Source organism: Typopeltis vanoorti, chromosome 2, assembly GCF_054136105.1.
Source record: "Typopeltis vanoorti isolate ZY-2024b chromosome 2, IOZ_Tvanoo_1.0, whole genome shotgun sequence".
NCBI lineage: Eukaryota > Metazoa > Arthropoda > Arachnida > Uropygi > Thelyphonidae > Typopeltis > Typopeltis vanoorti.
The window spans coordinates 68,011,945-68,031,206 of NC_143550.1; the positions used below are offsets into that span (position 1 = coordinate 68,011,945).

Here is a 19,262-nt window from a genome sequence, read left to right on the forward strand (position 1 = left end):
TTATTTCGTAATATAATTAGAAGTCCAACAAGTTGCCAATGTTGCTTAACTCTTCTGCCAATTTGAAGAAAGACAACACGTCATCGTGGTCCTCTCCAAAGAATTGTGGGATGATGAGGTGAGGATTAACTGTCCTAAAGAATTCCCTATCACCCATCGTGTTACTACTAGTGGCTCACAAATTTACGCTATCCACATTCATGATTAAAAAGGTCTCTTACAGAATATACATACACTTTCTTATTACACCTTTGTCGCCTGATCTTTCTGCAAAACTTTCAATACAAATAAGTTGTAATATTTACTATAATTATTATGGATTTATCCTGTCAACTGCTGTATTGTAATATTTTGATCTCTGTGGTTTTTATTTTATCTATCTCTCTCTCTTTTGCTGTTCTTACACGTCCTAAGTTGTTACCTATTCTATCTTTATCTCTGTTTAACTCTATTCCTTCTATCTCTTTATTAGCTTTAATTATCCCTTATTACTCAATACCTATTCCTTCTGTCTGTTTAAACTTTATATTTTCATATTCTATATTAACACAACTCTTTATGTTCTCATTTACTCTACCTTCCGTATTTTTATTCCTTTACCTGAGAACACTAGAAATTTATTTTCGTTAACGAACGCGCCACTACTGGTCTCTTCGTGGTATGAAAAATAGTAATACTTCCAGTAGGCCTCTATCTAACATAAAAATCCCTTCTCAATGATTAATATACAGTCGTGACTTTTATGCACCTCTTATCGTAGCTATCATTTAACTTCCCGCTTACAGGATTGAGTTTATTTGGAAACAGTACATTGCTTGTTAAAGATCATGAGGCACTCCTTGAATATATAACAGGCATGTTTATTTATACTAAGATTGATTACACAACCCTGACAATAGGAAAAGGGTTGTAAGGGTTATGTAATCAATTTTAGTATAAATAAACATGCCTGTTATATTACCCTTACAATAGGAAAATGCTTCTTCTAACTTCAGTTTTAGGCTAAGCTCTATATGACAAAACTTCAATAGCAATTTCCCACAATTATGCAATAAATTTACAAGAATCACTGCAACAAACTTATAATTTCTAGTTTAAGCTAACTATTATATAAAAAAACTTCCTTAGCAATCTTCCATAATTATGCAACAAAAGGAAATTTGGAATTCATTGCAATCAAAATTAAAAAAAAATTCTAGCCCAATTACTTCTTAGGAGGTTGTTATGCTCTGGTCTATACATCTATAAATTCCAACTATTAACTTGCATCAAATACTCTCAGACTATATCTGTCTTAGCACTATAAACTTAGCAGTCCATCTAAGAACGTTCTCTTACATCACAATCAATATTATATGTAATAAAAAACTCACATAAGTTCTTTATCCCTTTAGTGCACTTCTTCACAGTTTTTTCCCAGAGTCCTTAGTTTCTTCTTCGTCTCGGGTTTCTTCTTGGAGAATCTTGGAGCACCGGCGTCTCATCTGGAATGGTTGGCGGGGTCTGGAATGCGATTTCCCAGAGTCTTGAAACTCAAGCGAAGGGGTCCAACGATTGGAGCGTATGCAGATTCGTCTGAGCGGTAAAGCATTCTGGTCCGGCACAGCTACTCCCTCCATGGCTAATCGCTTCTGGCAACCATCCATCGCAACATCATTAGAATTGGACAACTTCCGGTGGATCGACTTCCTTCTCCTGTTTACCTCCTTCCAATATCGATGTGTTCCAACCAAAAAAATGTCGATTTCGATGGTTGAAAATCCATGCCTTATATTCATCCTTCCACAGAACTCTGGATGAAGGTTTGAGACCCCAAACATTTCCGTGTGACTCTCTTGATCTACTATTAACGCCGACTTCTCTTTCTCCCCTTAAGTGCACTTTTAATTCGTTTTACCGAACTGCAGAACTATGTTTGATTCATGCCGCCTCTTTTACCACTGACCTTGAAGGTCGTCTTAGACTGAGTTTGTAAACAAAAGGTTTCTCTTACATTTCAATCAGGGCACTAACATCAATAAAACTCCAATGGCAAAGGCATTGCCCTTGGCTTTAACATTTTAGACATCTTTTGTTTGTACAAGTGAGCAAGCTAATTCCCCTTAAGCTTTAAACATAGGCTTTTAGTATTATATTTACAATCAAAGTTATTTTGGTAAGCTTTCTAGATGTGACCTCTGTAAAAGTCGATGCAAAGAGCCTTGAATTTTTCGCTGCATCGAATTTTACAATACCATCACATCACCACCTCCGAATTTCATAGTTGTGGTTATGCACTCTGGTAAGAGATGCTCATTGGGCATCATCCACCACACCCAATCATCTGTTCACAGTTTTCCAAGCTTCTACGTTCCACTGTACACACTCTCTGCACCAAAGAATATGATGCTGCATGTTGGTTCGAGTAACACAGGGCTTGAATATTGCAGTCCTACCATGGAAAACCATATTGTGAAAACTCAGTTCTGAATGTTTTTGCACAGATTCGTGTTATTCAATGCCCAGAACTCCGCATTCAACATGTTGGCCAATGAACAGCAGTTTTTACATATCCTTCAAAGCATCCCTACAGTCACATTCAGCGTAGTGGTTCATCATGCAAATAGCACTTGCAGTTGACTCCCTGTGCTTCCATCTCAGTATAGTATTACTGATTGTTGACCTTGGATGGCCCAATTTGTCAATAATTTGCTGAATAGATAGGACTGCAACATGGCATCTTTCAAACTCTGTCAGTTCCTTTCTTGCAACCATTTCACCCACATAGCTGCAATGACTAGGGAGCATCACATTCATCCAATTTATGCCGTCTACAAGCACTGACTCGTTACATGGCACAATGCACATTGCCCATAGAGGCATCTTTCCAAGCAGTGTATGTGTATATATATATATATGAATTTCACACATGAGATCTTAAGGTAATATGCACATGTATGTACAGATTTGAACTTCATTTCACTATAATGCATAATTTAATTTGTGCATCCTTTGAAACGCAACAAATAAATGCTCTTTTTTTTATTTTATTTAAAAGTACTGCAATTTTCAATATTTTTTGATAATACAACGTCATCAAATATCTTAGTATAAGTGTTGTTAGCTCCTTTTAGTAGTGATAGCTGCATTACAGCATAGAGTAACAAAATCCAAAGCAGCAACAATTCTAATTAATTAAAAAAACACAACTGAAGTATTAATGGTGAATAGATCCAGTAACGGAAATACTATTTTACTATTGTTATACAGGCTCTCCATGGATGCAGAAGACTCATCACAGGAAATCCTTTATTCACACACAATTTTATGAACACTTAGTTTGTAAAATGAATGTTTTAACTGCTCTACACATTGCATTTCTATGACAATAAGAAAGTTCCTGTAATATCATGAAAATAAATTCATTTCAAATTATGTATACTGATCCTCCTATATATTTTTCCTACATCTGAGGCAACTCAGAAAAAATAGCCAAAACTTGCAAGAAATAGAATCTCTGCAGTATTTTCAAATTCATTTACAGATGACTTAATTTCTCAGCACTTCTAAGGATCCTCTTCCTCCCCTCTCTGTTCCAGGTGTTTACGAGGTTATTTGTTCCTGCAACTTATCATATTATGGTCAAACTAGGAAATCTGCCAACATTTGCCTTGGTGAACACAAGAAATACATCTCCTACCATAACTATGGTTGGTTAGTTCTAGGTGCCTTAAATATACCTTACACAGGATCAGATGGAAAAAAAACTACCATGCTTCACAACACAGCAAATACAAATTTGAAAGACTCTTTTTTTAGAATCAGCCTAATCTAAATAAATGGCTGTGTTAAACTTCCCAAGATTTGGGAAACTTTAATTCTTAGACCTCCTGCAAAACAGTTAAGGCCAGCCAACATCACCCAATAGATAGCACTCCTCATAAGAATTAGCCCCAAAATGGTCTAATTTCTTCCATTTATTGTTTTGTATGTTATTACAATTTCCATATTATATACCTGAAAATGTATCTGTAACAGAGGTGAAATATCAGAAAGATTAAACTTATTGTGTAATTATTTCTCTGTGCTGTATTTATTCCATTAAATTTAATTGAGTATATATTTTCCTCTCCTCTGAAAAAAAAAAACACCTTTCCACATTTCACTCCATTCCTTTTATAAGTGGTCCTTTAAATGCATAATTTGCAAACATTACAATTAAAATGTAATAATTTAAAACCATATTTACGCATTGCATCCAAATGTACAAATGTTAAATATTGAATTTTATAGGAAAGAACTTTCTTCTTACAGATTTTGACAAGCTATGTCTAAGTAATACTAGCAGCCACGTTAAAAAAATTTCCAATTATAAAAGTTTAAAACTGTAAAATATGTAGGTAGTTTCAGTGCATAGTAAGTGACACCACCACAACTTTGCTTACTGAAGGCATAAAGTGGCTTGAAATTATATCACATCCCTCCCTCTCTCTCTCTGACTCTAGAAAAGGATCTACCTATACTAATATACTACAGGTTCTACTCTTTTGTGAGCAGAGTTATAAAAAAAGAAATTATTGTTTTATAATGCTAATTTAATACAATTGTTATTTATTTTGAACAATACTGTTTGAACTTAGACATGGGTTGTTGAATCATTAAGGATTCAATAAAACTGTAACCATTCCATACATTAAAGGGATATCAGATAAAATAAACAGAATACTACAGAAATACAACCTTAATGCCACCTTTAAACCTCCTGCAAAATTAAAGAACTTATTCAACTCATCCAAGGATCCACTTCCTCCGCTGGCCCATCCCGGAGTATACTGTATTCATTGCACTTGTAATTTGCCCTATAAAGGTGAAACAGGCAATTCCTATCCGAAAAAAGAAACATAAACGGCACATTAAATATAATAACTATGGTAAATCCAGCCTTTCTGATCATGCCTTGAATACACCACATAGAATTGACTTGAAAGGCAACTGTTGTTTACGTCACCAAAATGTGATATGAATGTAAATTTAAGAAGTCCTGTGAAATTCTTATCAATCGCCCTAATCTTAACAATAATGATGGTGAAAAATTCCCAAGAATATGGAAGGCACATATTATACCCACAACCTTTTCATCTAAAAGTTAATTATAAACAGAACTGTAAGTAATCCAGGATCATAACTAATATAACAACTCCAAGGTTAAATTAGGACAACACTTTTGTGTAATAAAACTATCTATATGAATTTGTTCTCTGATGATTATAAATGGAATATAGGTTTGATTTAGGGTTTTTTTTTTTCACTAGAAGTCAGGCCAGTAGAATAATGGTTGATCAAATCATTGTCTCTTTGGCATACTGCTTGAAATGTAATATAGGTTGTCTCTGTATATATATGTGTATACTCCAGATGATGACCTTAACATGAAGGCTAAAACATCAGAAAATTAAAGTAATTAATTCTAACACGGTTGTAGCCTCCATAATTTGTCTGAAATGAAAGATAGTCTGAGATCCACACTATCAATGCAAAGGTATATTTACTTTACTTCATTCCTATAAAAATTTCTGGTAAAAATCATTTGTTGTGATTCAGTACAAATGACAATTTAGTGCAATTACTGCTGGTAAAAATGATGCGATTCACTACATTCTCTATTTAAAATAAAAAAAAAATTTAAAAAAATTGATCCCCGATGAAGCATTTCAGAACTTGCACATTCTTCAACAGCATATCATTTCATGATACTGCTTTTCAATAAACAAATGTACAGATTCTGAAATCTAAACCTAAATTGATTAATGAACCTGCTTAAAATCCAATGACATTCGTGAATTTTTTTTTTGTTTCCACAAAGTTCTTTGCCTTCAGCCAGAAGACCTGTTGATGGGCTCTAGTGTGTTCACGTACACTGCTGATTCCTTTCCAGCCTGCCTTGAATACAATCATAAAAGTAATTGCAATTATGTGAAAAGAAGCACTCTATATAGACTTCCACACAAAAAGAGAGGCTACTCATCACATTTCAAGATATTATTATTATTACGGGCAACTCCAAGGAGTCCATAGACTCATCGAGGGAGGCCCTAACATCGTGTCAAGAACAACTATTCAACATTCACACAGTATCTATCATACTTTGCCTTGAACTCATTTACAGTCATGGCACCCAAAACAGACACTGGCAGCTTATTCCACTCACTCACCACTCTCCAAGTAAAAAACTTAGCTCTAACACCCTTGCTAACCACACTCTTGCCCAGCTTCCATGTATGGCCCCTAGTCCTCCCTCCACCAGTCCTATTCTCAAAAATATCTTCTGAATTAATCTTATTGAATCTCTTCAGTAATTTGAATGTCTCCATCATATCACCCTTTTTCCACCTATCAACCAATTTCTGCACCCACAAATCTTCAACCTGTTCTCATAAGGTTCATTCCATAGACCTGCTATCATCTTGGTCACTCGTCTCTGGATCCTCTCCACCTCCTCCCCATCAAGAAGAAACCATGGTGCCAATATCTGGGCACAGTAGTCTAGATGGAGTTTTATCAAGGCTCGATACAGAGGAACAATAACCTGTTTGTCTCTGCTTGTTAAAGTATTTTTCAGCAACCAAGTGATTTGATGAGCTGATTTAGCCACTTTTGCGATGTGCCCACTAAACTTCAACTCCCTATCCACCAACACTCTCAAATCCCTGGCCTCGTCAATCTCCTGGAGTACAGTTCCACCAATGTGATATACTGCTGCTAATCTTTTCACCCCAAAATGCATAACCTTACATTTTGCGACATTAAATTGACATCCATTCTCCTTAGCCCAGTCCTCCAAACTATCCAAATCATCCTGCAAAATTTTGACATCCTGTGCACTCACTATTGCTCTATCCAATTTTGCATCATCAGCAAACAAATGAACAGTTCCTCTCAGATCCTTTCCCATATTGTTAATGAACAAATTGAACAGAAGTGGTCCAGGAACAGAACCCTATGCACACCAATAGTCACAGGCTGTTTTTTTGGACTCTACTCCTGAATAAACCACTCTCTGATATCTCTCCATCAATCACCCTCCTATCCATCTCCCCAACCCTATATCCATCCCCCATATGCTGCAGTTTACTGATTAGAATTCCATGTGGTATCCTGTCAAAGGCCTTAGCGAGGTCCAGCAGAATCACTGTAAACCCATTACCCTTATCCAGTTCAGCCATCACTGTTATTAAACATGAGCAAGTTACTAAGGCATGATCTACCCTTCACAAAACCATGTTGTCCCCCATACAGTATCCCATTTTCATCTATCCAATCCTATATTTTCCTCTAGACTATTTTCTCCAAGACCTTGACAACGATTCTTGATATGCTGATCAGTCAGTAATTTACAACAGCAGTCTTGGAGCCTCCTTTATGGAAGATGAGCCAGAATGATTCATTATTAGTTGAAGCATCTGCATTATTAATGTTTCCATGAGAAGTACACTAAGTTAGGTTACAGCAAAGGCAATCCCTGCTTTGAGTAATTTGGATTTTCATCACTATGATAATTGTAGGTGTGACTTTCAAACAGCATAAAATCAAAAACTGAATCCAGGTAATCCATTTCAACTACATTAACAGAACATGCTGAAATATCCTTTCCTGGCTAAGTAGAAAACTTAATATAAAAGTACTGAAAATTTAATAAACACAAATAAAGCTACATTTCTCCACCTAAGAATGGATAAAAAAGGTATGTCAAACAGTATGGTACTACTATAAAGAATAAAAAATGTTGATGCAACAGGCTTAAATTTCATAGCGTAATACGGTTTTCATAAATTACACTTGCTTCTAGCATGGTATATAAATTAGATAAGAGTATCATTATCCACAAACCTCCTTGATCTACAAGGCTGGCAGATGATGTGACAACTTGAATTGTCTCTCCTGTTGGTGATGATACTGTAGGTGCCAGGGTAACAACCAAAGCTGAAATAAAAGGATAAAATAATTGATAATTGCATACTGCAATCATACAAATGAGAGATAAATGACCACAGCTAAATATAGTAATTTACACAATATCCAGCCATTCGGTATCCGATTAAATTACCTATTCATCTCACTACCAGTCATTTGAATTGTATTCTCAGCCTGTCATTGAGTAATAGGATGAGAGCACAGTCTGTAGTTTGCAAAGAGAAAGGCTGTAGTAAGAGCCAGACTGAATAACTATTAAGTGGATGAATATACCCGTTAATATGTCTTTCTCTCCTGTAACTTCCAGAATACTTAGTGATTGAATGATGTATTTTACATCTGGATGTCTTTCCTAATTCCAACTAGAGATAAACTGTGGAAATATTCAGCTCATTATCTCATACATTGAGTCTGTTTATAAATTGAATTTCTTTATTTCCCTGTAATAATAGAAGACACTGAATAGAACTAAAAGTAAAACATCTCTACGAACTTGACACAGAATTACACAGCAGATATTGGGGTGTAACATAGACTGCCTCCTCGTGGTGCACCCTGGATAAAGCTAAATAGTCTACAGTGACAGATGGATCCGTACTCTCCTAGCAGGACTCACCGACACAGGCTCTCAGATAACCGACACAAACCTACCGAGGATTTGAGAATCAAGAATATGGGGCTTTCTCTCCTCACTCTTAAAAATATGCCTGTTAAACATAGAAGGCATAAGTAGGGCTAAATGCAAAGTTCTTACTAAGATCCTGAATTATCATCAAATAGATGTAGTTGTAGTACAGGAAACTCACACTAAGGATGATCTAGATCTACTAACGAGAGGGAAAATATATGGTTACAACATGATTAACTGCATAAACCATCGTAAATATGGTGTGGCAACATATATAAAAAATGATATTTCTAATTATAAGATCTGTGAACCAAGTACCAGCAAGGACATATATAGTGTATCTATTATAATATCTGGCTATACTATATCCAACATGTATAAACCTCCCTTAGCTAAATGGCCTGATCAAGTACTGTCCCAGCAACAACATCCAAGCATAATCCTGGGAGATTTTAATAGTCATCACTCCCTTTGGGGCTATAGAAAGGATGACGTAAATGGTACCCTACTAGTGAACTGGATGGAAAATCTAAACCTCTATCTGATCTTTGATGCCAAAGATAAACTGAGCTTTCTCTCCTCTAGATGGGAAAGAGGATATAACCCTGATATGTGCTTCTGTACTGCAAACGATCATGGTGGCCAAATTCCCATCTTTAGGAAAGTATTAGACAGTTTTCCAAATAGCCAACATTGACCTATAATCTATAAAGTAGGCCTAAATATTCCAATCATAAGAACAATATTAAAACCTAAGTGGAACTTTCTCAAAACTGACTGGGATTCTTTTAAGAAACAGGTTGACACTGTAATAAGATTCATAAAACCCACTGTAAACAATTACAATAGATTTGTTGGCATTGTTATTGGTGCTGCCAAACGAACCATTCCAAGAGGTTTTAGGAGAGAATATATCCCGGGCTGGAATAATGACAGTGAAAAACTGTATAAAGAATTCTCTACTAATAATAACCCTACAGTAGCCACTGAGCTACTGAAATCTCTTGACAATGCTAGAAAAGACAAATGGATGAACAATTTTAATTTTACTCATTCCAGTCGAAAAGCTTGGTCCCTGATTAGGAAGCTTTACCCTAATACAAGGACTTCTGGTAAACTGCCTGCCATAGATCCAAAACACATTGCAAAGCATATAGTCTCAATGACTAAATATCCTCAAAATAAAGTAACTATGAGAGAGGTGAAACAAAAACTAAAAAATCTCAAAACAGATCTTCCACCATCACTATCTCAGGCTTTCACTTTCCAGGAACTTACCCAGGCAGTTAACTCATTGAGGACTGGGAAAGCAGCTGGACTCGATAACATCTACCCTGAATTCATTAAGAACTGTGAACCAAAAACTATTCAATGGCTTACTGCAATGTACAATAATATCCTGGACTCTGGCATACTCCCATCAATTTTTAAAAGATCTAAAATCATTGCTGTCTTAAAACCTGGCAAAGACCCTACAATTGCTTCCAACTACCGTCCTATTGCCTTGTTAAGTATCTGCCTGAAACTTCTCGAAAGAATGCTATACAACAGAATTTCTTCAAGTATACATAACAGAACTCCACAGGAACAGGCTGGCTTCAAACCTGACAGAAGTTGTTGCGATCAAGTACTGAGATTGACAACCTTTATAGAGAACGGTTATGAAAAACAATTGAAAACAATAGTGGTATTCGTGGACCTCTCTGCTACCTATGACATAGTGTGGAGAGAGGCAGCAGAGAGGTCACCATCACCAAAACTAGCCAACCTAATTAATCAAATACTAGCAGACAGATGGATACAAGTATCTCTCAACGAATCCCAAAGTAAATTCTTTAAGATTAAAAATGGCCTACCTCAGGGGTCAGTTCTTGCCCCATTGCTCTTTAACTTATATATTAGTGATATCCCAGAGATTCATGTATGCTGACGATATTGCCATTGCAACTCAACATTCAATATTCTAAAAAGCTGAGAACACCTTAACTGAAGATCTGGCTGTACTTGATAAATACTTTAGACGATGGTAATTACAACCTAACCTGAACAAAACTGAAGTAGCATCCTTTCATTTAAGTAATATCCAGGCCAACTATATCCCAAAATTTTACTTCAGAAATAAACAGGTGAAATTTAACAATCATCCAAAATACCTAGGAGTTACCCTAGATAGAAGTTTGATATTTAAATATCATCAAGAAAATATTGCTGGGAAATTAAAAACTCGCAGTAATATAATGCATAAATTTGCTGGTACTTCTTGGGGTGCTGATGCCAACACACTAAATACTACCGCACTGTCTTTGGTCTATTCCACAGCAGAGAATTGTGCTCCTGTGTGGCTGAACAGCGTGCACGCTTCTTTGGTCGATGTCCAGCTGAATCAAACTATGACGATAATCTCTGGAGCTTTAAGATCTACTCCTGGCTACTGGCTCCCAACTCTCAGTAAGATAGCCCCTCCCTCATTCCACAGGACCCAACCCTTAAGCAAACTATGGATAAAAATAATTGGAAACAATTCCTTGCCTATCCACCAAGACATTTCCTTCTATACTTCATATTAATATTCCTTTAGAATTGAACATAATCCACCATTCCAAAGGCTACATTTGTAAATATTATTTTATGTAAATCTCATCATCATCAAATTCCTGCCATGTATCCTCAAGGGATGTACAGGATATGATAGTACTACATGAAAAAAATTACATCATTACTAACTTCCTATCTACAATTTTCCTCAATATCAGTCTGTTACTTGTCAAGACTCCAACATTATCAGATCTTATATTTCTATCGTCTAAGGCACTTTACACCGTATCAATCCACCTATATCTTGGTCTTCCTCTGGGTCGTTTTGCTGCTGACTTGGCAGAGAACACTTGTTTTGCTAATCTTTCCTCGCCCATTCTGTTTAAGTGACCATACCACCTGAGATTAGCTCTGCTAACACATTCCTGGATGGTGACAATGTCAAGTTCTTTCCTAATATCCTCGTTTTTAATATGATACTGCCATTGATGCCATCTGTTCATGCCTCTAATATTTCTCAGGACTCTCATATCTGCAGTCTCTAGTCTTTGGTCAAGTGTTTTACTTCTGACCCAGCTCTCAGATCCATAAGTTAAAACTGGTTTGAACACTGTCTTGTACACAGCTAATTTAATGTTCCGACTAATTTCTCTCTTATTCCATATGAATTTATTCAATTGACTACCCACCATACCAGTTTTGCTGATTCTGTTGTCTATTTTCATATTTAATTTACCATCTTCACTAAAAATCGTGCCTAAGTAGCTGAAATGTTTTACTTGTTCCACAGGTTCTCCATTCATAACACAGTTGACATTTTCAATGATTCTGCCTATTTTCATTGTCTTTTTATTGCTGACTTTCATACCATATCTATTACAACAGTTATTCAATTTAGTCAGAGAATCTTGCAGACTTGTAGCGGATTTATTTAGAAGTATAACATCGTCCGCATAAAGCAAAGAGCTGACATTAACATCTCCAATTTTGATATCATGTTTAATACCACTTTCCTTCATAATGTGATCCATATAGATAATGAATAACAGAGGGGATGATGTACATCCTTGTCTGATACCGGATTTAACATTAAACCATCGTCCTGTACTTCCTTCAATTCTAACTGCTGACTTACAACTCAAATAAAGACCAAGTATTGCTTGATATAATGCCCCATTGACACCATATAACTGTAGCGTATTGAATAGCTTCTCTCTTGGCACCTTGTGATATTGACTTTTCCAAATCGACAAAACTTAAATACAGATCTCTGTTATATTCCAATGCTTTCTCGCCTATTTGTCATAAAGTGAAGATCTGATCCTGAGAGCCTCTATTTGGCCTGAATCCAGCTAGTTCTTCACCAAACTTTTCTTCCACAATTTTTCTCAACCGTTTCTCAAGTATACTTGCATAGATCTTGCCAGAAACATTCAGTAGGGAAATACCTCTGTAATTCTCACATTCAGTTTTATTTCGCTTTTTATATATGGGTACTATGAGAGCTCTACTCCAATCATCGGAAATTCGTCCCTCTGTCCAGGCTTTCTGAACTATGCAGTGCATTCACTGTTAAGACTCTTATACCACCATACTTCAGCATTTCTGGCCAAATATCATCTACTCCTGCTGCCTTTCCACATTTCAAGCCTTTGATGGCTTTTTGTACTTCAAGTATGGATGTGTATTCCTGACTGCATGCCTGGTCAGTGTTGTTTTACCACTGTGCTGTCATCACTGCTTGTTTCATTTAGCAGTTTTTCAAAGTAATTACTCCATACTTCAAGGATATCGTTTTCTCCCATTTTCATGTCACCTTTATCATCTCTAACTCCTTTAACAGCACTCTTTCCTCCATTCCTAAGCTTCTTCAACAACTTCCAGAATATTTTGCCACCTTCTTGATATTCAATTTCTATATTCTTGCCAAAGTCCTCCCATGACTTTTGTTTACCTAGTTTTACACAGTGTTTAGCATTCTTGCATTTGTCTCTGTATTCTCTAAGAGCACAAGCTGACTTATTTGACAGGAACTTTTGATATGCTTTCTTCTTTTCCTTCACTGCCTCTTTAACTTCCTATGTCCACCAGGCAGTTCTGATTTTTTTATCCTTGCATACAACTTCACCACATGCCTCTCTGGCAGAATCAATCAATGTTTTCTTCAGAGTTTGCCACTGAATCTCCAAGGTTTGATTCCTGTTCTCAAACTCTTTCATTTTTTCTTCAATAATCTTTGTGTATTTTAGTCTACAGTTCACATCTGAGAGCTGCTCAACTTTTATTCGCTTTAAAACTTTCTTACACGTTATTCTTTTCAATATGAAATTCAATTTTATCCTGCTCAAGACTAAATAGTGATCACTTCCAATTTCAAATCCTCTGTACACTCTTGTGTCCTGCACCAGGAAGAAAACATCACTATCAACCATAACATAGTCAATGAGACTTTTCTCATTCCTTGCCTCTTCTCTCCATGTGAATTTGCGCACATTTTTATGTTGGAACATGGTGTTAGTAATAACCAGTCCATGTCCTGAGCAGAAATCCAATAGGTACTTGCCATTATTATTAGCTTTGCTCTTTTCTCCAAATTTTCCCAAAATATTTTTGTATGTCTGACAATCATTTCCTACTCTACTATTTAGATCCCCAACAAGGACCAACTTTTCCTTTTTCATTGTCAGTTGCTTTTTCTAAAGCATCAAAAAATTCCTCCACTTCTACCTTAGTAGAACCTTCTGTGGGGCCATAGGCACAAATAAGTCTTATTGTCCACTTCCCTTCTGATATTTGCACACGTCACTCTACTTGAGACTGTCTGCCATTCAAGAAGATTAGCCTCATATTTTGTGTTGAATACTATAGCTTCTCCTTCTTTTCCTTGATTGTCATTGCCTGAATACAACATTTTGTATTTATTGGTCAGAAAGATCTCACCGGTTTTTGTCTTTTTTGTTTCAGTCACCCCTATTACGTTGATCTGGTACTTATCTAATTCATCAGCTAGCTCCATTTCTTTGCCATTCAGGCTTCTTATGTTGATAGTACCGATCTTTTACTCTGGTGATGTTGAGTTGGGGTGTGCTTTCAGATTTGTTCCAGTAGCTGACTTTTCGCTGTTCACCCTGGTTCCCTGGCAAATACAACGGGGGCGCCTTGTTTAATCGGGCAACGCGACAAGCTAATATGGATTATCAAGACTAGCTTGTAATCTTAAATCTTAAGGAAAGAACAACTGGATCAGAGTTCAGTTGTTCTTTCTTACTAAAACTATGTAATGTGTAAATGGAATCTTATATATACAGCAAAATATAAGCAATATACATATTTGACAGCCTGGCTGGCCAACATACCCACTCTCCAAATAACAGGTTGCTGGTTCAAATCCTGTTGTGGCTATGAAAGGTGGTGACTGTCTTTAGGTGGGAAATGAATTTCATTATCTGGTGTAAGACAACCATTCTACTTGCTGGAGACCTGAAGTAGCTAGAAAAAGTTCCATGTTTAGTCTCTAGAGCAGGGTTTCCAGATTATATAAAAAATAAAATAAATAAAAATACAAAAAAAAAAAAAAAAAACCTTAGCCCAAACACAGTACTAATGTATGCTGGTACATGAAAAAATTTTCATGACTCCAGCCAAGTGTGAACATAAATTTATTGCCAGCATACTAATAATTTATATTACATGAAAAATGTGTTATAAATTTTGTACAAATTAAAATGCAATAAATTTTTGACAAAAAGTTACAAATTTCCTAAGGATGTAATTAAGGAATTAATGTCTAGTGCTTACAGAACACTACATGGAGAAACATTTCAGTATGGAATATGTCCACCCTGAACTGTAATGCAGCTCTCACAATGTCGCACCATGCTTAGCACTAAGTTATTTAGGAATTCTTCAAGCAAATTGGCCCACTCCTCCTTCAGAGCAAGGATAAGGACTAGTTTTCTGGAGGGGAATTTTGAGCAGGCATGCATCTCCCTATTGCATCCCAAACACATGTTTTATGGGGTTATCTTGGGAGCATACTGGCCACTCGATTCTATTAATATCCTTGGTCTCCAGAAGTATTTATGGAGACCAAGGACTACAAATGCTGGAAGACCCTTCTCCCAGCATTTGTAGCTCAGTGTATCCGTTAAGAATAATACCTGCCCTACGGTGATGTACCCTACAATGAGCTGTGGCGAAAGGCCTTTGGGCATATAGGCCTACTTGTCGCAGATGTCTTGCCACAGTTTATCAAGATATCTGCATACATGTGCTTGAATGGAGCCAATTTGCAAGTTGACTTGCTGTGGTGTGTCAATTACGTTTTGCTATTATAACAAAAAACTGTCTTCATGCCCATGGTAGAGTGAGGGTAACCTCTTAGCAAATGTCTGGAAACATATGCGATTGGTATGAAACACTACCCAGAACCTGGATACAACGTTACACGAGATTCCAAACTCCAGCAATATCAGTAATTCTGAGGCCTTCTTTAATTTCCAATAATTCTTCTCTGTGTGAAATCATCTAGATCAGGGATCTCAAACTCAAACACAGCAAAGGGCCAGTCAATTAGATGTATATCAGACGCAGACTGTATTCAATATTATTCTGTGAACCAAAACATAAACTAAAAAAAGAAAGGCTCTAACAAAGACCCTTTATGACTTATGTAAACAGTTACACACTACCATTTAAATTTTAAATTTATAACCATTTTTATTTTTAAATTTTTAAAATATAACAAGTTTAGAAAATATAAGTTCAATTACATTTTATTCACACTTTAAAAAAATTATTGAAATACATAATGTTGACTTACAAAAATAAAGATTTTTATCTACAAGTCTTTTTTTAATTTGATTTTGATCCTGAAACCTGACATCTTTTCCTTACTAACATGTCAATATCTGCTTTTTCGTTTCGTGTTGCAAAAAAAAAAAAAATAAATAAAAAATAAAATAAAAAAATAAGCAAGTTTGAGTGTGGTTAGTAGTCGGAAGGGAACAATCGTTCAATGCTGTTGGCACACTCTCCCTCAATGAGTCTTTGGAATCCCTGGAGGTGTCACATAATAATATGAAGTATTGCATTTAATCTAGAATCTTTTATCTGTGAGCTGAACTTTGACTTATTAAGTTTCATAATTGAAAATAATTGCTCACATACATAGGTGCTTCCAAAGATTGACAACATTTTTGCACAATAAATTTTATATTTGGTATATTTACTGCCGAGGTATTTATAAAAGTTTGGTATGCCAACTTCGTTATATTTATATTTTTTTAATTTAGTATTGCACTGGAGTTCAATTACTTCCATTTGTAATTCTTTGTCAACATTTTCAATATTAATTAAAAAAAAAAAGATGAACCGAATAATAATAATTCATTTTCAAACTGGTTGAAATCAGAAAATCTTTTTTCAAATTCAATTCTTCAATTTGAGGGATGTACTTTTCAGCATCATTATTATTTCGAGAAATCGATTTAAGTGTAGGAAAGTCAGCTAAATTATTCTTTGCCAACTGGGTTTGTCAAAGATAGAGTTTTGTCAGAAATGCCTTAATTGAATCATACATATGACATATCAACTGTTCATGTCCTCGCAGAGCAGTATTCAAAGTGTTTAAGTGGCTTTATGTCAACTAAAAAGGCCAAGTCTTTGCACCAATTGTCATCGGTGAGCTGAGGAATCAATTTTCCTTTGGATGAAGTAAACATGTCAATTTCTTTTAAGAGTTCAAAAAATCTTTTTAAAACAATGCCATGACTAAGCCACCTAACCTCCGTATAATATAGCAAACTTCTGTATTGTGAATCCAATTCATCCAACAAATCATTAAATTGTCAATGATTCAAGGCATGAGAGCATATCCAGTTTATTGTTTTAATTACTACGCTCATGACGTGTTCCATCTTTAGTTTTTTAGCACAAAGTGACTCCTGGTGTATTATGCAATGAAATGATTTAAGTTTGTGCACATTTCCTTTTTCATTTGAAGTTTTGTAACAAGTCCAACATTAATACTAACCATAGTAGGAGCCCCATCTGTAGTCACACTAATTTTGACCAGTCCGCGTGAGCATTTTCAAGACTTTTCTCAATACACAAATATAAGTCATTTCCTGTCATTGTTCCTGACACAGGCACTATATCCAATAGTTCTTCAGTCACATTCATACCGTCATCAACGCCACGAATAAATATTGCTAACTGGGATGTATTAATAATGTCTGTAGATTCATCAACTGCAATGGAAAACGCTACAAAACTCTTTATTATTTCACAAAATATATCTTGGAAGTTCTCTGCCATATCTTCAACACGCTCTACAACTGTATTTCCTGATAGGCTTATACTTTGAAATGCTTGCTTTTTTCCTGGACATATGATTTCGACTGCACTTAAAATACAATTTTTAATAAATTCTCTATCAGTAAAAGGTTTTCAAGCCCAAGCAATTTTTTCACTTATGACATAACTACATTTAACAGCAGCATCACTTGTGATAACATTCAAAAATATCCCCTTGAAACTTCAGTTCATTATTTAAATCTTAAAGTTTGTCATCACACATCTTTTCTGTATATTTATCACAGTTCTTATGGTTTGTTTCATAATGGAGTTTTAGGTTATATTCTTTCACCACAGTGACACTTTGTCTACATATCAAACATGTTGGAATATTTTTTACTTCCACAAAGAAATATGCCTTCTCTCATTTTTCTTAAAGTTCTGCCTTCTTGATCTATTTTTCTTTTTTAACTTTAAATTCAGACATTGTTATGGGCAAAAAATATATAACTTATTGAGGTAACTTTTTATTAACATATTATCATATTACAATGGTAAACTGTAACTTATTGACATTGTATCATGTCGCTTAAAATGGCTGCATGACAAGTAATTTCTATTCAGTGTTGCCAACATTTCTTGATAGAAACATGGTACAAAGAATTATAGTAAAAGTTTTACTTTTGCTTAAAGCTGTCATAAAACATTTAGAAGTTTGAAGTTTGAATTTTTTTCTGTTTTAATCCCCACAGGATGTTAGAAACATTGATTTTTAGAAAAAAAATCATCAAGGTCGCAGGCTGGATACAAAGCCTTCGTGGGCCGTACCGAGCCCCCAGTTTGCGATCCCTGATCTAGATGATGTCTTTGGACATTACAAGACATCCACTTTTGCCTTTTATCCTGTCGAGTGCTACCAGGTGATCCCTTTGCATGCAATTTGAAAATTTTAACATGTACCCACTTTCTGCTTGAAATCGTAAGTTATACAAATTGCCACAAGCTGATTCATCTGAATTTGCAGTTGTAATCTTCAGAAATAGTGTTCATTCTTAGGGTTTGGACACCAGCATACCATAGGTTTACAACCTTTTGTGGGTGGAAGTCACATAATACACACGCACACATAAACAAAAAAGTCTTATTGATTATGTTATTGTTGATAACAATATTTTCAAGCTGGTTAAGGACACAAAGAATTTTTTTTTGTTATGTTAGGTGACTTCTGTAATAAATTGAAAAATTCCTCCATTTCTTCAAAGAAAGTTTTGCAGGATCAAGGATCAAATACATCTCATTGTCCAATTTTCCATTTTCATGTTTACCCACATTATTACTTGAAGCTGCCTGCCATTCAAGAAGATTATATTTGTACTTAGTGCACATATCTGTCCCCCACTCCATTTTCATGATCATTATTGCCTAAATATAACATCTTGTAGTTATTTAGAAGAATCCTGCTTGTTTTTGTCTCCTTTTATTCAGCAATGCCTATTATGTCAATGTAGCATTTTTCTTATTCCTGTTTAGTCCCACTTCTTTTCCATCAATACTTCTTACATCAATGGTGCCTATCTCATTAATTCTGTTGAGTTTAAGTTTCAGTAGATTACTTTTCACTTTTAAGGACTGTAAAGAATTGACTGATTAAACAAGCCCCTCAATTTTTGCCCTGTTTCCCTGACAAAAATAGTAGGGTAAGGGTGGGGGGGACTTGTTTAACTAAGCAACTCCTCATCAGCAAACATGATTTCATATTATTGTACCATCCCTTTCTTTTGTTTTAAACAAATAGAAAATACACTTTGATCAGCAAAGTGCTAGCCCATTCAGTATCCAGTTAGATACTGAC

The 19,262-nt window shown here is 35.5% G+C and overlaps 1 protein-coding gene across 2 annotated transcripts in view; it reads right to left on the reverse strand.

The window, feature by feature from the left end:
• LOC150109134 (deformed epidermal autoregulatory factor 1 homolog) overlaps positions 1-19,262 on the reverse strand; it is a 118,730-nt gene that overhangs the window by 60,458 nt on the left and 39,010 nt on the right. For both annotated transcript variants that reach the window (XM_090411721.1, XM_090411720.1), the window contains exon 4: positions 7,867-7,959. In XM_090411721.1, the coding sequence (XP_090267847.1) occupies positions 7,867-7,959 (93 nt within the window). The remainder of the gene's footprint in view (positions 1-7,866; positions 7,960-19,262) is intronic.